Source organism: Tursiops truncatus, chromosome 2 (assembly GCF_011762595.2).
Source record: "Tursiops truncatus isolate mTurTru1 chromosome 2, mTurTru1.mat.Y, whole genome shotgun sequence".
Lineage (NCBI taxonomy): Eukaryota > Metazoa > Chordata > Mammalia > Artiodactyla > Delphinidae > Tursiops > Tursiops truncatus.
The window spans coordinates 126,653,220-126,675,664 of NC_047035.1; the positions used below are offsets into that span (position 1 = coordinate 126,653,220).

The window sequence follows — 22,445 nt, forward strand, 5'->3', positions numbered from 1 at the left end:
CTGGGTAAGGATGCAGGGAGACTGAATTGGAGGGTTGTTCGAGGGGTTACCCACTGCATCGTTTGTTCACGTCCACCCATTCCATGGTAGGCTCTTTAATCCTCTGTGACAGCCTAGCAAGTGGGCATGCCTGTCACCCCTAAACCAATGAGAAGGAGCCTTGGGAGGCTCCAGGCTCCCAGCTGTGCTGCTGGGTGGCTTTGTGAATATCTGCCACTTTCCTGGAGTGAGGGGTGGTGGCAGCGTGGCGTTCCCCCCTTCCCCTGGGACCTCAGTGTGCAGTGCTCCCCTGTCCCCAGCACCCCTGAGCCCACTCACCTGAAGGGCATGGGCGAGAGGGATGCAGATGCTGTGGCTGCATTTGGCCCCTTGCACCTCACTAAGTAGTTTGCTTTAAAGGCAAGTGTCGCTCAGTTTCTCAGAGTTCTCCAGGAACTTGAGAATTATATTGTTATAAACCTGAACTTGTAAAGAAAAAAAAAAGAGCTTCTCAACTGCTGTGAAAGAGCATATAGATTTTTTGATTGGGTGGTAACTCTCTTAACATTAGGGTTTCTTGGTGTGATCTGAATTTCAGCACCAAATAAAGACTGTGTGCACTAAGGTTGAGGGGGCCGACTTCTCTGTGACTTGCAGAGGAAAGTTTGACCCGTTTCTGAGTAGAATTGTTTTAAAGAACAACGGATACGTGGAGGGAAATTTGTTTGAGAACTGAGATAAAAGTGGGTATGTGATTTCATGGGAACACAGGGGGTGATGAGTGGCACTTGTCTGATGGAGTTGAAATCCTGTGTTCCGAATCTGTGAGCTCCGCCTATGTCCTCCAAGGAAAACTTTGCCTGTGCAGGAAGAGTTCTCGGAGTTCGACGAAAGTGTATTTTCTCTCTTTTATTTTTTCGCCATGGTTTGTGAACAAAAACAAGAATTTGACGTTCTGCAGTGGAATTAACTTGTGGCAGCAGTATATGCTTTTCCGTGGGATAAGAGGTCAGAAACGATAGCAGTTTCCCCCCAAGGCAGGGTTTTCATCCCTTTACACGTGGGTTGAGGTATCTGTAAGGCTCTTATGTGAGGGGTCGGGGCTTTGGGGTTGACAGAGGTGTCCACCCTCTGAGCTTGGTCAGATGGCTCTCGAGGTGCACAGGCTGTAGAAGGGCCTCTCTTCTGGTCTCAGGTTCCGGGCAGTAGCATCCTTGCCAGCCTTGCAGTATCACTAAAAAGGAATTTTCTGCTCAGAATCATGTGAGGGAATCCATATGTAAGCCCCAGCTCTGGCCCCTATAGTGACGAACCGATCCCAGGTGGGTCATTTGTTGGTCAGTGTCCTCGGCTGTAAACAGGGCAGATATCACCCCCACAGAGTTACTAGCAGTCGGTGAAATCAAGCTTATAAAATCTCTGAAATGTGCAGGTCCACAGAAATCTTTATCACCTCTTTAGGCAGCCCATTCTGACTTCAGATAAATCCTATTGTGTGTTCTTATATGGAACCCAAAGCCTTTGCCCTGTGTTGATTCTACATTCTGTGTTCCCGTTCCCCATCAGCTTCACATAGAACCCAGCCAGCCCTCCTTCCTGTGGACCTGCGAATGCTCGTTTTCTGCAGCTGTTACCTATGAGATGGATTTCAGGTCCCTCTTCCTCCTGGCTGTCACTTGGATCCTCTCCCATTTTCTCTCTTCTCTTCTAAAGTGTGGAGACGGAAACCTAGTTTTGGGGACCTCTCCTCTCCTCTTACTTTACAAAGCCTCCCCGAGTATAGTCTAAGGCTGGCTGACTTTTTTTTTGGCAGCCAAAACGCCCCATCGTCACATACAGAAATTGTATCCAGTTAAATCTCCTAAGTCTTTTTCACACCTCCTACATTTGTGCATTTCTTTTTTTGCATCCAAGTGTCCAAATAACATTATTTCCTCTATTGCAATTCCAATCTGTTGATCTTTTTATCTCATGACTCTGTCATCCAATGTATTTGCCATCTCTCCAAGAAACTTGTCATCCTTGAATTTGATAAACATTTTATCTGTGCCATCGTTCAAGTAATTGATAAAGATGTGGAAACATACAGAAAGAGCCTCGTGGCCTTCCACTAGAGACCTTCTTTGTGCCATTCATGAGTCAGCACATCGGAGGGTGAATTGTGCATTTACGAAGCTATTCAAATGTAGTTCGTATTGTTTCACCTTGTTGACGAGGGTATGATGAAATTTTAATACGGCACTGTAGATGAAGTCTTGTGCCCCCGAAGTCTACCAATTTAAAAAGTCCTCAGGCCAAGAAGGAAAAATAAATCCAAATTTCCAAGTCATTGTGGTTTATGATGGTTTATGGTTTATGATCCATGGCTTCACTTTGCAGCAGTGTTTTTCTTCTGTTTCTGCCTTTGGTTGATAATACGAGAGTACAGGGAGGGAATGTTACTATGGTGGCTTGGGTGTTGGGCTGTTATCTGGAGCAGAGTGGGATTGAACTGCTTGGGAGAAAGGCATTTAACTGATCTTTTGGGGAGCCAAGGTCTGGGAGGGCACTGGTTTAGGATGTCCACTCCTGGCAGGATGCAGGGAGTGTCTTCCTGGAGGCTGCTGGCTAGGCAGCCATGGCATGGATAGAGACATTTTGAATGCAGAGTGTACCAGGCCTCGGTAAAGTTGCAGCATCGCTCAGTGAAGGAGTCAAGGATGCGATTGGCCTCCAGTTGCTTGGATAAGCACACAGTGGAAGAAATACCTGTCCCTTGGAGAGGAGGTGAATCTGGAGGTGTTAGAACAGCATAATAAATGCCGAAGCTGTAGAAAATACAAAGGCCTTGGCAAAAGTGGGAGTGAGGACTTAAGGGCAGGAGCTGCGGCAAGGGGACAGGCTGGAGCGTGACGGAATTTTCTCGTGCTCACCTCACCACATTTTACAAGGCAAGAGCTGCGTGGAGGTACGGCTGTATCTGGCTATAGGAAATGACCTGGGAACAGCAAAAGTTAGAAAATTGATAAACTAGTGTGAGAATTCTGCCCTTGAATCACATCTGACGGAGAGGTCAGCCACAGTCTAGTTGGCAGGGGTGGGGCCTTGCAAGTGGGTTTTTTAGCTTCTTCCCACTTCGTATAGAGGTGTCTGCAGGTGCCCACCTGTCTGACCACTTAATACCTGCCTTGTGTGCTCAGAGCCCATTTTCATGGAGAGTCTGTGCAGGACTCTTATGAGGCCCCTGATTTGTGCCCTGAGGTCTCTGGTTGTACTGGGTGCAGCCCCCCCTGTTATGCCTGGCCTGGCAGCTTATTTCTAAATGCCCCACCCATCTGTGGCAGAGCTGCTTTTCTTCCCACTGGGTTCTCTTTGGTCATGGGTGGTGGATGGGCTGTGTGGCCTGCCTTTAGCTGTTCATTTACACTTGTGTGACCCATGAGGGGCAGAATAAAAACAGTGAAAATTCTCCCCTATGCTTTTAAAAAATTGTGCTTTTAAAAAATTTAATATGTGTACACATATTAAAAAATATGTGTACAAACACACATAGCATAGAATTTACCATCTTAACTGTTTTTAAGTGTACAGTCATGTTAGGGTTGTACAACCAATCTCCAGAACTTTCTTCATTTTGAAAAGCTGAAACTGTACTCATTAAACAACTCTCCATTCCCCCGTACCCCCACCATTCTATTTTCTGCCTCTTTGAACTTGACTAGTGTATGTGGTGGGATCATACAGTATTTGTTCTTTTGTGATTGGCTAATTTCCACTCGGCATCATGCCCTTAGGGTTCATCCATGTTGTAGCAGGTGTCAGAATTTTCTTTCTTTTTAAGACTGAATGCTGTTTCATTGTATGGACAGACCACATTTTATTTATCCATCCATCTGTTAATGGACACTTGGGTTGCTTCCACCTTTTGGCTGTTGGGAACAATGCTGCTATGGACATGGGCATATAATCCTCTATACTTTGGTTTGGTTACTGACCACTGCCAGAATGACCATTCCCAAACTCCATATTTTTATGATATGCCCAGACCCCTCAGTGGTTGCACTTTTCCATTGCCTTATGAGTGCTGGGACGCTGGCTCCCGCTGGGGTTTCCCTTGGCTGCTTTAGTGCCTTCTGTTCCAGGCTTCCCTTTGCCCCCCTGCTCTCCCTCAGACCTCTCCCTCCCCTTTCTCCTCTGTTTAGATCTCTGCTGCCCCTGCCCCCCCCCCCCGCCCCCTCCCCGGCCCTGGGCCCAGCTCCATGTGGTCCCTGCTGAAGTCAACAGGTGGACCACACTTCTTTCTTGGAGCCCCTGCTGTGTGTAGCTTGCGGTGAGCGCTTGCTTGCTTTTAATGGGATAACTCCCTCTCTGGGCATCTGAGCTGGGTGTCCTGTTATGTTTTGTGTGATGGTTCTCTGTAGCAGGTATGTGTTGGCTCCTCGGGCATCCACGGGGTGTTAACGTTTGTCTGAGTGTGCATCCAGCCCGCGGTGCTGGCTGTGTGAGGGTCACTGCAGGCGAGCCCTGGGCTCTGCCCTGGGGGGCACGGAGTGTGTGGTTTTAGAGCCCATCAGGACTGGCTGCTCCATGAAGGCAGGAGTGTGTTGGTTTTGTTCACTGCCGACTTCCCAGAACCTGGAAAGTACACGTTAGCACTTGGGAGGTGTTTTATAAGTATTTGTTGGAAGAATGAATACATCTAGTCCCGTACCCTCATCTGAATCAGGAGGAAACCGAGGCACGGCAGTGAAGGACCAATCTCAGGCCAAGTGGTGGTTGGTTGGAGATGGAACCAAGAGTTATCTGGTCCCTGAAGACCGACCTGGTGCCCCTCCCCTCCATCAAAGGCCCCCAATCATATTCAAAGCCTCAGCCATTCAAGGGCCTGACCTTTAACACCACATCCATGAAGAATCGCCTCAAAGTACAGGGGGGATCAGATACGTGGGGTTTCCGCACTGATTATCAGCTTGTTTAGATAATTGGCTAATTGAAAGAGTACAGGTCACTCAAGGGAACTGGAGCATCGTAGAGCCAAGTAAAATACTTTTTAAATGAGTATGTGAATTCTAAGTGCAATGATACGTGTTCTACAAAAGCCAGTGAGATAGAATGGGGGCCACAGGGGCGACTTTTATTTTAGAAGACTTGCCTGTTTCTGAGTAGAAAATCCAAAATCATAAGGAAGAGGGAAGAGAAGGCAGACGAAACACATTTTCCAGGTCAGGCTGCAGCAGGTCTGCTTGCCTCTCTTTGATCCTACTGTATACCTCCCGCAGGGCCTGAGCCCCATAGCGCCATCCACTGGCTGCACGGATTCAGGGTTCGGAGGCTGACGCGCTCTCACACCTGCACTGTGGTGTGCCTGGTTAGCGGTGAGGCTCCCACAGGGCCCGTGGGGGCCTGAGCAGGTGGCTATAACCAAGGGAGTCTAGTCCCCGTGTGCTGCTTCATCAAAAAGGCAACCAGCCGTCAGAACTGGAAATAAGTAGAAAGGATGGGAGGCTTTCATAAAGGCGCTTTTGAAATACAGAGACTTAGAAAGAATATTGGGCTTTCGATATTTTAAGATCAGAAAGGGATTTGGAGTAACCGTCAGAGCAGGCAAAGTTGTTTTTAATGAAGACCCAGGAAAACAGTTGGTGCGCCTCCGTTGAAACAAATACAGCTTCCTTCTTTACCAATCTGTCTGGCCCCAGATGCTGTATGTGATGGGGACGCTGGGGCTTGTGTTCCCTACAGCCTTTGAATTAATTCCCGGTAAGTTTCCATTTCTTCATTGGCAGGCAGGATGTAAACATCTCACTTGTCTTTGTAAGTTCTGTGCCACATTGTAGCACTCTGTTTTCAAGTTCAGAGCCTTCAGGACTACATATTATATGTGCATGGGTTTTTAGGTTGTGTATAGTAGACATGGCTCTTACTTGGGGCAGTGAACTTGTTCACTACACATTGAAAATTACACTTGATTTTTAATTTCTGTCCCCACAGTCACCTGTGTAATGCAATCCCTTACATTCTTAAGATGGCCTTTAGTTACTGAATGTGTCAGGTGGCCGGACTGCAGTCTGTGTAAAATATAAATGTACATACACAACGTAAATACATCCTCATTGATACAGAAAGATAAAAAGGCTTAACATGAATTGTGTCTGTTTACATTTACACAGAAAATTCTACTTTAACAAACTTGGGAGTATCAGTAGTGTTTGTTATCATAACATTGTCTTTTTTTCCCCATCTCTGATTTTTTTTTTTTTTTTTTTTTGCGGTACGAGGGCCTCTCACTGTTGTGGCCTCTCCCGTTGCGGAGCACAGGCTCCAGATGTGCAGGCTCAGCGGCCATGGCTCATGGGCCTAGCCGCTCTGCGGCATGTGGGATCTTCCCGGACCGGGGCATGAACCTGTGTCCCCTGCATCGGCAGGCAGACTCTCAACCACTGCGCCACCAGGGAAGCCCCATCTCTGACTTTTTGGTTAGTTGTAGTCTACAGAGGAGAAGCTGGTAGAAAGAAACCCATGCCCTGCCTTCCCTGAGCACAATAGAGGGTGTGCTGAGACCTTTACTCAGGGAAGGGGCCGCAGACTGAACAGCCACGGGTGGACTGGGGGGCACTAGGGACACTCCAACTCCACCACCTTTTCCTTCTGCTTTGCTGTGCTTCCTACATTGTGTCTGTGGGATGCTTGGGGATTTTCTGGTGAAGATCACATTAAGAACTACAGGTGCACAGGCTTTTCCTGCATCACATAGCAAATGCAGTGGGCAGGGAGGGTAGTGACAGGTAAGGGGGGGGTTAAAGTATTATTTTCTGGGGCAGTGGTTCTCAAAGGGTGGTACCCAGGCCAGCAGGATCAGCATCACCCAGGCACTTACTAGAAATGCAAGTCCTCAGGCCCCTGTGTTCTGTGTTTTACCAAGCCCTCCAGGTGGTTCTGATGCATGCTCACGATTTTGAAGACTGTCCTTCAACCTGCAAAATGAAATTGACCTACTGAGCACTTGTCTCAGTCTGCTTTCTAGCATCTGCCCTGCTGTTACCCTTGTTCTTTCCCTGTCACACAGGCTATATCCCTGGGGTTCCCCTGAACTGCCACCAGCCACCTCCAGGTATGTGCCCCCCTTCCCCGTTCCCTGCCTGCCTTTCCTGGCAAGACCCTGCTCACCTTTCAGGTCATCCTCAGGGATCCCTTCCTCTGAGAAGGCTTCCTGATCTCCCTAGAGGTGGGGTGTCATGGGCCCCCTTCTTTGCGGTTCCTGAGCCCTGTTCATTGACTATTAAAACTTTTGTTTTACTTTCCACTGGCTTGAGAGGTGGTTGCTATGTCTCCTTGCACAAAACTCAGCTATACATGAATCCTCTCCTAATCTCTTGAATCTGTTTGGCTTTCATAGAGTGATAGCGTCTAGAGGGAGTTTTGCAGTACTAAGTGATTGGTTCCAAAGAGTTAATTTTAAGGGAAATGAGGAACGCTTATCCTGGGCCGATGGCCAAGACATAGGTTTTGTTATGTTGGGTTTTACCACCAGAACCAGAGATGACAACTGGTTCACGAATATGTTTTTCTTTCATCATTTGCCTGTAGACCTGCAGGAAAGTGATGCTAATTATGCTTCCCGATGTCTTTTATTTCCAAGTACAGCGAAGACTGTCCCATGTCCCATATTTTTAAAGAAGAGTTGATCAAAGTGGAGAACATTTTAATTAGATAACTACCTCTGCTATTCTTTAATGGAATTGGTGTCAGAAGGCTAACCCACAGTTTTGCTCATTTCCCCCCTTTTTTATATATTAGTAATATTTAGATGGGGACAACACAATGGATGAATGTTTTTATTAATGTTTAATTTATGTAGTAATATTGCCTCAAGCTTATTACCGTCGATAGGAACACAAAAGCCCTTATCTGATTCTGTGACAGCCTCTGTGTGGTAGGTATGAACAGCCCATTTTGCAGGTGTGGAAAATGAGGCTTAGAGACGGGAGGGATGTGACCCGTTGAGGTCAGGAGCCAGGCAATAGCACTCCAGCGCTTGGACCTGAGTCACCCCATTTTTCTTTTTCTAGGATCCAAGATTGTGTTTAATATTGAGCATATGATAGAGTTGTAATTGAATTTCTTGTATAGCTCTTCCAAATACTTAGATACACAGCTTTTGGGGGGCTTCTCAATAAATGCTTTTCATTAGCCCTTCTTATATTAGCAGTTCTTAGGGATTTATTTTCCAAAGATGTGTAGTTTGTTTATACCATTCACTCAAGTCCCTAGAGCAGAAATTCTGCCTTTTTGATTTTTTAAAAATACCTAGGAATTTGGGGGGAATCGTATTTCTTTCAATGGAAAGACTATTTAAAATGGTCTTTGGGGGGAAGGGCCTTCTACCCCACCCCCTTGCCGGCCCAGGCCCCCATCCTTACCTTCCAGCAGTGCTCTTTCCCTCTGCTTCCTGCTTGCCTTCAATTCCATGAGCTTCGATGATTATTTCTTTACAGGCCAGCCTGCGATCTCACATGCCAGTGCCTTTTCTAAGGTTTGCGAGTTCTTTGGCTCTCTGTTGCTTTGAAAAGGGAGAAGCGGTGTTTTACAATTTCCTTTTAATCACCGATGAGTAGTAGCAAGGGTATGCCTTTCCTTCCTACACTGTGTGGAATACTCACTCCCTCAAAGCTTGTATTATTTCGCGGCATAAATGAAGCATCCTGTATTCTCTTTCCTGTTTGTGGCTTGTGCCTTCCGAGCACTGTGCTATCATTAATGGTCCAACTGGGTTTTCCCTCTTCAGTTCCTATCACAAAACACCCCGAAGACTGACAGTGTCACTGATGGAATCCAAAATGGCTGGCGGTCGGGTCCTGCCTTGCACTTTGTGGCTTGGACTTGTCTTTTCTTCAGGAATAAGTGGGTAGTTTCTTCCTACTTTGCTTCTATAAATGGGGAAAAAGTGTCCAGTGTGGAGGCACCTCTATTGTTTGAAGAAGCTGTTGGTTCTGGCCCTGTAGTGTGGCCTCTGTGAATGGAATGGTCTATACTGGCTATGGAGGGGAGCCAGGAGGCAGAGTAAAAGGGATTCTTCCCTAGTGTCTGTTTTGGTGGCCATAGAAAACTTCAGCAAACTTTAGTTTTGTGTCTTTATGCTCTTTCCCTGGGTACTGAATTTTCTGGTCTATTGGAGAGGATAGCAAACATTTATTGATGCTAACACTTGCTAGTATCATCAATATATGAATATCAATATGAATACAACAATAATAGATTGCATCCAGGTACTCCTCTATAAAAACTTCTGTTTACTATTTAGGAGGAAACTAATATACTTAATTTACAATAGCATGGAAGGAATATGAAGGTTTAGACTGGGCATAGGAAGGAATAAATAGTACAAAAGAAAAAAAAAGACTTTCTCATTGAGTCATTGGCCTGAAGCTGGGTCGTATGTCTTGATTTGGAGAGTCCTCTGGGGGCAGATACCTGATGGAGACCTTGTTCTCTCCATTTCACCTCAGGAAAGGGGAGCAGGAGTGGGAAGCAGGATACAAGGCTTCCTTGGCCTCACTCGGGCAGCACATCTTTCCTGCAGCTGCCGTGTGCCCGACGTTAGGCCTGGGAGAAAAAGCAGTAAACAAACAGGGCAGAGCCTGTGCTTTCAGTGGGAGTAATAGACACTGATCGCTCAGCTAAACACATCCGTTCAGGTATTGACATTTTTCAGACATGAAAAGTGCTCTGAAATCGATGAAATGGAGAAATGAGGGAGGGAGAGGCAGTAGGGGAGTGCTGGTGAAGCTAGGGTGTTTGGGCAAAGCTCTGAGGAGGTGACATTTGAATGCAGAGCCTCATGATGGGAATGAGGCAGACATGTGACAGGAGGTGGACCCCAGACAGCAGGGCATGAAGGAAGGCGCTTGGGGGCCTAAGTGCACTGAGTGAGAACATACTAGAGAAGAGGTAGAAGGAGGCCTGGGTGGTGCGGGCTGGATTCTGGGGAGGCTGTCGCTGTTGTCCAGGCTGGAGATGACGGTGGCTCAGGTCAGAGTGAGAGCGGTGGACGGAGACAGGTGGATGTGGAGAAAGGCACTCGCTGTGCGTGTGTGTTAATGATGTGTGGACTGTGCACAGCTGCTGTTTCAGGCACCGGAGATAGAATTGTGAGCTAAATAGAAAATCACTTCCTGTCCCCCTGGAGCTGATGTCGCAGTGGGAGTGGTCAGCGTGAGAAGAAAGGCCAGGACTTGGTCCTGAGGAGGGTGGACACGCCCTGGGGGGGGAGTGGATGGCGTGGTCGAAGAGCTGTGGTGGGAAGAACATCTGAGATTCCCACAGGCTTGGGAGCTGGAGCCAGGAGGACCGTTTTTCTCAGCTTTACTGAGATGATATTGACATTAAAATATGACATAAACATAAGTTTAAGGTGTATGGTGTGGTGATTAGTTACATGGCAAAATGATCACCAACATAAGGTCAGTTAACACCTCCATCCCCTCACAAAAATACGATTTCTGCACATCTGTGGTTTTAACGCTTAAGATCTACTCTCTTAACAGCTTTCAAGTATATAATTCAGTATTGTTCATTATGGTCACCAAGCTGTGTATTCGCTCCTCCAGTCCTATTGGGGAGTTTATACCCTTGGACCAACATCTCCCCTGGCCCCTGGCAACCACCATTCTAGTCTATTTCTATGGGTTTGGCTTTTTTAGATTCCACATATAAGTGAGAACATAGTGTTTGCCTTTCTCTGTTTGACATTTCAATAAGCATGAGGCCCAAGAGGATGTGTGGCTGCACTGGATACCATGTGGTATGGGGGGGAGAGGAGAATCAGGAATGACTCCTTGGTTTTTGATATGAGCAGTTCAGGGAATGGGAGTGTCAGTGACCAAATATGGAAGCTTGGGAGGCGGACTGGGGTGGGGGTGGGGGACATGAGTTATTAGATTCCTAAGTGGAGCCATGGAGTAGGCAGGTAGATTTTCAACTGCAGAGCTCAGAGCTCCGGAACCATGACACGCCACTGAGAATGAACCAGTGTAGGGGCGGCACACGAAGCCTGTTGCCCACGTGAAATGACAGAGGCCGACATTTAGAGGTCAGGTTGAAGAGGAAGGATGGACAGTGGGTATGTGGGATCAGAGGGGCCTAGAGAAGGAGGCGAGGCCAGAAGACTCTGAAGAGGTCAAGTAAGATGAGGACTGGAACTGTCCTTGTTTTTCTTTTTTTTTTTTTTTTAACATCATTATTGGAGTATAATTGCTTTACAATGGTGTGCTAGTTTCTGCTGTACCACAAAGTGAATCAGCTATACATAAACATATATCCCCATATCTCCTCCCTCTTACGTCTTCCTTCCACCCTCGCTATCCCACCCCTCTAGATGGACACAAAGCACCGAGCAGATCTCCCTGTGCTATGTGGCTGCTTCCTACTAGCTATCTATTTTACATTTGGTAGTGTACATATGTCCATGCCACTATCTCACTTCGTCCCACCTTACCCTTCCCCCTCTCGTGTCCTCAAGTCCATTCTCTACGCCTGCCTCTTTATTCCTGTCCTGCCCATAGGTTCTTCAGAACCATTTTTTTTTTTTTTTTAGATTCCATATATATGTGTTAGCATACGGTATTTGTTTTTCTCTTTCTGACTACTTCACTCTGTATGACAGACTCTAGGTCCATCCACTTGACTACAAATAATTCAGTTTCGTTTCTTTTTATGGCTGAGTAATATTCCATTGTATATATGTGCCCCATCTTCTTTATCCATTCATCTGTTGATGGACCCTTAGGTTGCTTCCATGTCCTGACTATTGTAAATAGAGCTGCAATGAACATTGTGATACATGATTCTTTTTGAATTACGGTTTTCTCAGGGTATATGCCCAGTAGTGGGATCGCTGGGTCATATGGTAGTTCTATTTTTAGTTTTTAAAGGAACCTCCATACTGTTCTCCATAGTGGCTGTATCAATTTACATTCCCACCAACAGTGCAAGAGGGTTCCTTTTTCTCTGCACCCTTTTAGCATTTATTGTTTGTAGACTTTTTTTTTTTTTTTTTTTTTTTGCAGAACGCGGGCCTCTCACTGTTGTGGCCTCTCCTGCTGCGGAGCACAGGCTCTGGACGCGCAGGCTCAGCGGCCATGGCTCACGGGCCTAGCTGCTCTGTGGCATGTGGGATCTTCCCGGACCAGGGCACGAACCCATGTCCCCTGCATCAGCAGGTGGACTCTCAACCACTGTGCCACCAGGGAAGCCCTGTTTGTACACTTTTTGATGATGGCCATTCGGACTGGTGTGAGGTGATACCTCATTGTAGATTTGATTTGCATTTCTCTAATGATTAGTGATATTGAGCATCCTTTCATGTGTTTGTTGGCAGTCTGTATACCTTCTTTGGAGAAATGTCTAGATCTTCTGCCCATTTTTGGATTGGGTTGTTTGTTGTTTTGGTATTGTGCTGCATGAGCTGCCTATATATTTTGGAGATTAATCCTTTGTCAGTTGCTTCGTTTGCAAATATTTTCTCCCATTTTAAAGATTGTCTTTTCGTTTTGTTTATGGTTTCCTTTGCTGTGCAAAAACTTTGAAGTTTCATTAAGTCCCATTTGTTTATTTTTGTTTTTATTTCCATTTTTCTAGGAGGTGGGTTAAAAAGGATCTTGCTGTGATGTGTGGCATAGTGTTCTGCCTATGTTTTCCTCTAAGAGTTTTATAGTGTCTGGCCTTACATTTAGGTCTTTAATCCATTTTGAGTTTATTTTTGTGTATGGTGTTAGGAAGTGTTCTAATTTCATTCTTTTACATGTAGCTGTCCAGTTTTCCCAACACCACTTATTGAAGAGGCTGTCTTTTCTCCATTGTATACTCTTGCCTCCTTTATCAAATATAAGGTGACCATATGTGCATAGGTTTATCTCTGGGCTTTCTATCCTGTTCCATTGATCTCTGTTTCTGTTTTTGTGCCAGTACCATACTGTCTTGATTACTGTAGCTTTGTAGTATAGTCTGAAGTCAGGGAGCCTGATTCATCCAGTTCCGTTTTTCGTTCTCAGGATTGCTTTGGCTATTGGGGTCTTCTGTGTTTCCATACAAATTGTGAAATTTTTCGTTCTAGTTCTGTGAAAAATGCCATTGGTAGTTTGATAGGGATTGCATTGAATCTATAGATTGCTTTGGTTAGTATAGTCATTTTCACAGTGTTGATTCTTCCAATCCAAGAACATGGTATATCTCTCCATCTGTTTGTATCATCTTTAATTTCTTTCATCAGTGTCATAATTTTCTGCATACAGGTCTTTTCTCTCCTTAGGTAGGTTAATCCTAGGTATTTTATTCTTTTTGTTGCAATGGTAAATGGGAGTGTTTCCTTAATTTCTCTTTCAGATTTTTCATCATTAGTGTATAGGAATGCAAGAGATTTCTGTGCATTAATTTTATATCCTGCTACTTTACCAAATTCATTGATTAGCTCTAATAGTTTTCTGGTAGCATCTTTGGGATTCTCTATGTATAGTATCATGCCATCTGCAAACAGTGAGTTTTACTTCTTCTTTTCCATTTGGTTTCCTTTTATTTCTTTTTCTTCTCTGTTTGCTGTAGCTAAAACTTCCAAAACTGTGTTGAATAATAGTGGTGAGAGTGGGCAACCTTGTCTTGTTCCTGATCTTAATGGAAATGGTTTCAGTTTTTCATCGTTGAGAACCATGCTGGCTGTGGGTTTGTCACTTATGGCCTTTATTATGTTGAGGTATGGCCTTTATTATGTTGAGGTAGGTTCCCTCTATGCCTGCTTTTCTGGAGAGTTTTTATCATAAATGGGTGTTGAATTTTGTCGAAAGCTTTTTCCGCATCTCTTGAGATGATCATATAGTTTTTCTCCTTCAATTTGTTAATATGGTTTATCACATTGATTGATTTGCATATATTGAAGAATCTTTGCATTCCTGGGATTAACCCCACTTGATCATGGTGTATGATCCTTTTAATGTGCTGCTGGTTTCTGTTTGCTAGTATTTTGTTTAGGGTTTTTGCATCTGTGCTCATCAGTGATATTGACCTGTAGTTTTCTTTTTTTGTGACATCTTTGTCTGGTTTTGGTATCAGGGTGATGGTGGCCTCATAGAATGAGTTTGGAGTGTTCCTCCCTCTGCTATATTTTGGAAGAGTTTGAGAAGGATAGGTGGTTAGCTCTTCTCTAAATGTTTCATAGAATTCTCCTGTGAAGCCATCTGGTCCTGGGTTTTGTTTGTTGGAAGATTTTTAATCACAGTTTCAATTTCAGTGCTTGTGATTGGTCTGTGTATATTTTCTATTTTTTTCTGCTTCAGTCTCGGAAGGTTGAGCTTTTGTACGTATTTGTCCATTTCTTCCAGGTTGTCCATTTTATTGGCATAGAGTTGCTTGTAGTAGTCTCTCATGATCCTTTGTATTTGTGCAGTACCAGTTGTTACTTCTCCTTTTTCATTTCTAATTCTATTGATGTGAGTCTTCTCCCTTTTTTTCTTGATGAGTCTGGCTAGTGGTTTATCAATTTTGTTTATCTTCTCAAAGAACCAGCTTTTAGTTTTGTTGATCTTAGCTACTCTTTCCTTCATTTCTTTTTCATTTGTTTCTGATCTGATCTTTATGATTTCTTTCCTTCTGCTAACTTTGGGGTTTTTTTTTGTTCTTCTTTCTCTAATTGCTTTAGGTGTAAGGTTAGGTTGTTTATTTGAGATGTTTCTTGTTTCTTGAGGTAGGATTGTATTGCTATAAACTTCCCTCTTAGAACTACTTTTGCTGCATCCCATAGGTTTTGAGTCATTGTGTTTTCATTGTCATTTGTCGAGGTATTTTTTGATTTCCTCTTTGATTTCTTCAGTGATGTCTTGGTTATTTAGTAGTGTATTGTTTAGCCTCCATGTGTTTGTATTTTTTACAGATTTTTTCCTGTTACTGATATGTAGTCTCATAGCATTGTGGTCAGAAAAGATACTTCATACGATTTCAATTTTCTTAAATTTACCAAGGCTTGATTTGTGACCCAAGATATGATCTATTCTGGAGAATGTTCCATGAGCACTTGAGAAGACAGTGTATTCTGTTGTTTTTGGATGGAATGTCCTATAAATGTCAGTTAAATCCATCTTGTTTAATGTACCATTTAAAGCTTGTATTTCCTTATTTATTTTCATTTTGGATGATCTGTCCATTGGTGAAAGTGGGGTGTTAAAGTCCCCTACTATGATTGTGTTATTGTCGATTTCCCCTTTTATGGCTGTTAGCATTTGCCTTAAGTATTAAGGTGCTCCTATGTTGGGTGCATAAATATTTACAATTGTTATATCTTCTTCTTGGATTGATCCCATGATCATTATGTAGTGTCCTTCTTTGTCTCTTGTAATAGTCTTTATTTTAAAGTCTATTTTGTCTGATATGAGAATTGCTACTCCAGCTTTCTTTTGATTTCCATTTGCATGGAATATCTTTTTCCATCCCCTCACTTTCAGTTTGTATGTGTCCTTAGGTCTGAAGTGGGTGTCTTGTAGACAGCATATATACAGGTCTTGTTTTTGTATCCATTCAGCCAGTCTGTGTCTTTTGGTTGGAGCATTTAATCCATTTACATTTAAGGTAGGTATCGATATGTATGTTCCTGTTACCATATTCTTAATTGTTTTGGATTTGTTATTGTAGGTCTTTTCCTTCTCTTGTGTTTCCTGCCTAGAGAACTCCTTTAGGATGTTCTGTAAAGCTGGTTTGGTGGTGCTGAATTCTCTTTGCTTTTGCTTCTCTGTAAAGGTTTTAATTTCTCTGTCGAATCTGAATGAGATCCTTGCTGGGTAGAGTAATGTTCGTTGTAGGTTTTACCCTTTCATCACTTTAAATATGTCCTGCCACTCCCTTCTGGCTTGCAGAGTTTCTGCTGAAAGTTCAGCTGTTAACCTTATGGTGATTCCCTTGTATGTTATTTGTTGTTTTTCCCTTGCTGCTTTAAATATTTTTTCTTTGTATTTAATTTTTGATAGTTTGATTAATATGTGTCTTGGCGTGTTTCTCCTGGATTTATTCTGTATGGGACTCTCTGTGCTTCCTGGACTTGATTGACTATTTCCTTTCCCATATTAGGGAAGTTTTCAACTATAATCTCTTCAAGTGTTTTCTCAGTCCCTTTCTTTTTCTCTTCTTCTTTGGGACCCCTGTAATTCGAATGTTGGTGCATTTAATGTTGTCCTAGAGGTCTCTGAGACTGTCCTCAGTTCTTTTCATTCTTTTTTCTTTATTCTGTTCTGCAGTAGTTATTTCCACTATTTTAACTTCCAGGTCACGGATCTGTTTTTCTGCATCAGTTATTCTGCTATTGATTCCTTGTAGAGAATTTTTAATTTCATTTATTGTATTGTTCATCATTGTTTGCTCTTTAGTTGTTCTAATCCTTGTTAAACGTTTCTTGTATTTTCTCCATTCTATTTCCAAGATTTTGGATCACCTTTACTATCATTATTCTGAATTCTTTTTCAGGTAGACTGCCGATTTCCTCTTCATTTGTTAGGTCTGGTCGGTTTTTATCTTGCTCCCTCATCTGCTGTGTGTTTTTCTGTCTTCTCATTGTGCTTAACTTACTGTGTTTGGGGTCTCTTTTCTGCAGGCTGCAGGTTCATAGTTCTCGTTGTTTTTGGTGTCTGCTCCCAGTGGGTAAGGTTGGTTCAGTGGGCTGTGTAGGCTTCCTGGTGGAGGAGACTGGTGCCTGTGTTCTGGTGGATGAGGCTGGATCTTGTCTTTCTGGTGGGCAGGACCACGTCCAGTGGTGTGTTTTGGGGTGTCTGTTACCTTATTATGGTTTTAAGCAGCCTCTCTGCTAATGTGTGGGGTTGTGTTCCTGTCTTGTTAGTTGTTTGGCATAGGGTGTCCAGCACTGTAGCTTGCTGGTCATTGAGTGGAGCTGGGTCTTCGCTTCAAGATGGAGATCTGTGAGAGAGCTTTCACCGTTTTTTATTACGTGGGGCTGGGAGGTCTCTGGTGAACTCGGCTCTACCACCTCAGAGGCTCAGGCCTGACAGCCGGCTGGAGCACCAAGACTGTGATTGTGGAGGCTTGGTGAATCCAAAATCTGATGTAGTAGGCCAGCAGGCCGGAGACTCTGGGAAGAGTTGCAGCCCAAACGAAGGCTGCCGGCAGAATCCCTGTCCTTGGTTTTGATAATGTCATTGGAGGCTTTGCTAAGCTATTTGGTATCATGACCAGGGCAGAAGGGTAGTTGGAGTGGATTGGAGGTAACCGGTTGGTGAAGATGCTAAGAGATGGGACTGTCCAAGAACTATGTGAAGTTTGGCTGTGAAGGGGCTGGTGTGTTGTGTATGTGACCTTATGTGAAGTACTTGTCTCCTCAAATCGAATTCCTCACCTTCCAGCTGGTGATGGGATTACATAATGTGAGGTACTGTTGAGAGCATCGCAGGAAATGAAGCACACTGATGCATCCAGAGCTTCCAGCACAACCTCTTGCCTGACTGTGGATGTTCTCAGAGTGCTTGTTTCTCCCGTGCTCTTCTCTGTCTGAGAGGCTTCATTTTCCCATCAGTAAAAGGAGGAAATTAGGCCAAATGAAGTTTCCAGTTCTAGGTTCTCACACGTTGCCTGCTTCTCAGCCCAGGGGCTCCCCACTTCCCCCTCTCCCACTGCCTCTGTCCAGTTTCTGCCTGTGGCTGTAAGCCCCACTGGACTCTCTTCCCTTTTCCCACATCTACTCTGTTTTGATTCTGTCTTGCACTCGATCACCAGATTACTTCTCCAAAAAAAAAACCACAACACCTTGCTTAGCCTTCTCTCTCACCCAAGAGTCTTGAGAGGGGCCTCATTCCTGAGATGAATGTACCTGTCCCCACCTGTGATCCTTTATGACTTGAGCTGTGCTAGACTCACTTCTGCTCTCCGCTGCACCCCTGGCCATCAGATTGGCTGCCGCTTGAATGTATCTTGTTCTGCCTTTTCTCTGGCCTCTGGAATGTTATACCCAGTTTTAAATCCCACCTGTCCCTCAGGAGCTGGTGCATGTGCAGTGCCCCTTGGTGCTGTGATACAAAGGACCATCTCTCTGCAGGAAGCTCCAAGGCTACTCCTGTCTGCCTTGCTTAGTTCCACTCACATCTAGAGTGGGCCTGCAATGTGCACACACCAACCACCTCCTGCTTCACCTGACAGTTGTTTATCACAGGTCTCAGCTCCCGCCTCCACCACGAGCCTCCTCTGAGGTTTCTTTGCATCTCCTGCAGTGCCATGCATGTTGGGTGCTTCACAAATTAACAAATTACATCAATCAAAAAACGTCACTTTGAGAAGCTGTAATGGAAGGTTTGGGGATTATTAAGTTTTAAGAGAGGATAGTAACCAAGGGTTTTTCTTTGTGTGTATGTTTAGAATTAAAAAAAAAAGTTTCCAGTATTGAGGCTGTTTTATCAAAAGCCTTTAAAATCTGCAGATGCCTTGGCCCAGCAATTCTACTTCTAGGGATTTGTTCTAAGAAAACAGTTTTGAATATCTGCAGAGAATGTCCACTGCAGTGTTGTTTATGATGTGAAAATATGGAGATAACCTAAATATCCAACAATAGGGGATTGGTTTAAAAAGAAAAGAACTCACGGTGCATATTCATATCCTAGAATTACTGTCTCCTTAAAATAATGATGTAGTAAGGCAATGACTTGGTAAAATGTTCATATGAAATGAAGGAAGTATGTTTGAAAACATATTATTGTCCGATTTCCTTTACCTTAAATTATAAAGAAAGGATAATTGGCATAGGTAGTGGTATCTTTGGATGTTGGGATTACTGATGATTTTTACTATCTTTTTGCTATCTGTTACCTAACCTTTCTGCAGGAAGCATACTTTCTTGATTAAGAAAACACTTTATTAAAGTTGGAATTGGATACCTCTTTTATTCATATAAATCACATATTCTTATCTTGCTGCTAAGTTAGCCTTTCTGTCTACACTCATGCAGTGTTGGGGAGAGCCCAAGGCCACCTGCCCATGTCAAATGGTGGTAGGAAACATGGGAGCGTGCTTCTTGGGGTCCCTACCTTCTAGGTCACAGTGACTGTTCTCCAGTGTATACTGCATGGTGTCCTTGAGGCTGGCTGCAGGAGTGAGTCGTTGTCCCTTGGCTCCTGAGCTCTGTGTTCAGGTGCAGGGCACTGACGCTCTGCAGCAGGGGTGGGGAATGTGCAGCCTGGCAGCTGTGCAGTCAGGCCTGGGTTGCAACCTTGACCCTCCCCTGTGCTCCTGTGCGGCCCTGGGCTTTAAGCTGTGGTTTGCACATTGGTGGGATGGGGATGGCACCTCCCGTGACAGTGAGTGTGTTGCACAGCATCTGGCCCAGACTGGGCACTTCCCCAAGGACGGCTGGCTGCTGAGCTCCCCAGATAGCCCACCTGCAGCCACTCCTAAATGGGGTCTTATTTCTTTAATAATAATATAGGTTTCCTGGAAACTGGTCATGTTATGGGTTGGGAAATAGTTTTTAAAAAGTGGTTTCCTTGTAACTGAGACCTGTCCCGCCCTCCCCTCTTGTCTCCCTGCAGTCTGTGGGCCAGGCATCGACATCCGCAACGACTACCAGCAGCTGAAGCGGCTGGAGAACTGCACGGTGATCGAGGGCTACCTCCACATCCTGCTCATTTCCAAGGCTGAGGACTACCGCAGCTACCGCTTCCCTAAGCTCACGGTCATCACTGAGTACCTGCTGCTGTTCCGCGTGGCCGGCCTCGAGAGCCTCGGTGACCTCTTCCCCAACCTCACAGTCATCCGTGGCTGGAAGCTCTTCTACAACTACGCCCTGGTCATCTTCGAGATGACCAACCTCAAGGATATTGGGCTCTACAACCTGCGAAACATTACCCGTGGGGCCATCCGGATCGAGAAGAATGCTGACCTCTGCTACCTCTCCACGGTGGACTGGTCCCTAATCCTGGATGCCGTGTCCAATAACTACATCGTGGGGAATAAGCCCCCAAAGGAGTGTGGGGACCTGTGCCCGGGGACGATGGAGGAGAAGCCGCTGTGTGAGAAGACGACCATCAACAACGAGTACAACTACCGCTGCTGGACCACGAACCGCTGTCAGAAAAGTAAGATGAGGATATGACCGTGGCTCCCCTCCTGCTTCTCTCTACCCCCCTCCCCCGCCCTCCTTCCTCTTCTGAATGCGTGGTTCCGACGGGTGGGTACGGCTGTATTGCAATTAGGATGTGGGGTCTTGAGGGGCTTCCTTTTGCATCTGGGAACTGGTAGGTGCAGGACTGTGGCCTGGCTGCAGGCCATCCCGGCTTCTGTCAGACCATTCCAGTCACACACTAGAAACCGTCACTGCACTCCTGGGCTAGAGGCTTGAGGAACTGCTGCTTTGAATTTCTGATGAGAAGGGTGACCTGGTGTGCTTGAAAGTGCCTAAGCCCTGGCAGTCAGAGGCTGCATACGTATCAGCTCTTCCATCCTTTGCGTGAAAGGATGTTTTTTGGTAACGCAGGGCTTCCTTAGCGTGAGTACACCTGGAATATTGTGGAATAAAGGAAAGGTAAAGGCTAATTCACATCCTGTGAAAGTGGTGACCCACACCCAGTCCTTGGTCCTTAATGATGACGTTACAGTGCTTGGGCATCCTGGTTTATGATGGAGCATCCTTGGAGCACCACCCCAAGGCGGTGGGGGCAGGGGAACCCTGGACCAGTTTCTAGGAGTCCCAGGTTCAGGTCGACCTTGCAGGCTTTGTACACCCCAGGCTACTGCTTCCTTTCTTTTCTACCTCTTTCTTGAAGAATTGTGCAAATCTTGTGAATCACTTATTGAAAGAACTTTGCAATGTGTTTACTGGTCTTGGGGGTCAGGTGGTGGTATTTGGAAGATTCTCGTTTATTCATCTGCTGTGTGTGCTTATTTTCCTTTGAGTATAACTGAACTCTTGCCTGATTGTGATCGATACCTTGAGCGCCGGGTTGTTGGGTATTGAAATGTGACTCTGGGCCTTTGTCTTCTTGCTTTCAGCAATGTTTAGGTCTGTTGGCCAGGAGGGTTCCCCTCACTGGTTGGAAGGCAGTGTGGTAGCTATAAATAGCTGTTTAATGGTTGGCCCAGTTAGAGACCCAAGGAGCCCATGTACTGTGGCTAGTCACGGAGAGCCAAGAAATCCCAAATTGGTAGGCTTGCCTAAACCGTGATGCGTGTAAAATAAACAGACCAAAGGCCAGAGCCCACAGGTAACATTGTTTCAGTTCCCTGCCAGCCAGGGTGGAAGCAGAGAAAGGATGCTTGCTTTGAAGAGCACACGCTTTCCTGCCCTCTGTCATTGGATCAGCGGGTAGGTGAACACTGGTTCGGTAAGGGAGGGATCCCACTGGCTGAAACCAGGACCTTGAAGAGCTGAGAACACCATTGGGCCACTTGGAGAATCCCTTTTGGCTAAGGTTGGGGGAAATACTGTGCTGAAGTCATATTTGTGATTGATTAAAATAGTATCCTATCATTAGGTTACCTGCTAGTTCTGAGAAAACAACAAAAAATATTTTCAAGTAGTCTTGACATTTAAAACTTTTATTTTAAAAGAAAAAGCCATCATCAAAGGAGGTGTCATGTGTCATGGAAAGATGTTGGATGTGGTATAAGAGGCCTGGGTGACCGTGGGCCAGCCAGCCATTCTGGGCTGTAGTTGGATATGTTTAGAGTGTTCCATTGGGCAGCCCCATACTATTCCTTAGTGGTGATCACGTGTGTGTGCAAAACTGATTTGAAAACTCGTAAGGTCTGTACAAAAGGGAGGTGTTACATAAAAAGTCGTTAGGTGGGCACTTGTTCAGTGATTCAGTCGGTATATTTAGGTCTCACTATGGACTTCGGGCTGTTTCTGGCCAGCTGCTTGTTGAAGAAGCCTGGAGCAGGGGCGAGGCATGAGTTCTGGGCCCAAGTCTAGTAGCCGTGACTAGAAATGAGCAAGTAACTTAAACTTGGCTTGGCCCTCAGTTTCTTCATCTGCAAAATGTGATAGCCCCTTGCCTTCCCCATAGGGCTGTTGGAAGATTAGAAAGAGAAAGAGGAAGAGCTCCATGAGAAAGGACCAGGAGATGGAAATGGGGCCTTGGTGCTTCTACAACTGATGCTGATGGGCCTGCTGGCCAGACAGCCTCTCCTCCAAGGCCACACCCTGCAGCCTTCTCCCAGGCCAGTGTCTCAGGCCTCCTGATGTTTTTCTGTGATTTCACAATGGAGTATTTATTTAAAATTAATAACAGCATTCAGGGAAATTGTCTCCCCTTCAGCTTGTCCTGAAAACTCAAGCGTTGGCAGGTTTCTTGGAGATTTTCTAGTTGAATCAGAACTCTTTCCCTTTGCATAGATTCCCTTCTGACCTGCTCTGTCCTGTGGAGTAGCCACTAGCCCCACGTCTTGTCGAGTACTTGAACTGTGGCCTATCCGAATTGAGATATTTTTAAGTGTAAAATACACACTGGATTTCAAAG

At 45.1% G+C, this 22,445-nt stretch overlaps 1 protein-coding gene across 7 annotated transcripts in view; it reads left to right on the plus strand.

Moving 5' to 3' along the window:
* IGF1R (insulin like growth factor 1 receptor) overlaps positions 1 to 22,445 on the plus strand; it is a 311,214-nt gene that overhangs the window by 41,047 nt on the left and 247,722 nt on the right. For 4 of the 7 annotated variants that reach the window (XR_012330256.1, XM_019945635.3, XM_019945636.3 and 1 more), the window contains exons 2-3: positions 7,025 to 7,069; positions 19,518 to 20,063. Coding sequence is in view for 6 of the 7 variants with exons in the window: in XM_019945635.3 (XP_019801194.1) it covers positions 7,025 to 7,069; positions 19,518 to 20,063 (591 nt within the window). In the remaining variant the exon portion in view is untranslated. The remainder of the gene's footprint in view (positions 1 to 7,024; positions 7,070 to 19,517; positions 20,064 to 22,445) is intronic. The other 3 variants (XM_033852082.1, XM_019945637.3, XM_019945638.3) reach the window with 1 other exon arrangement.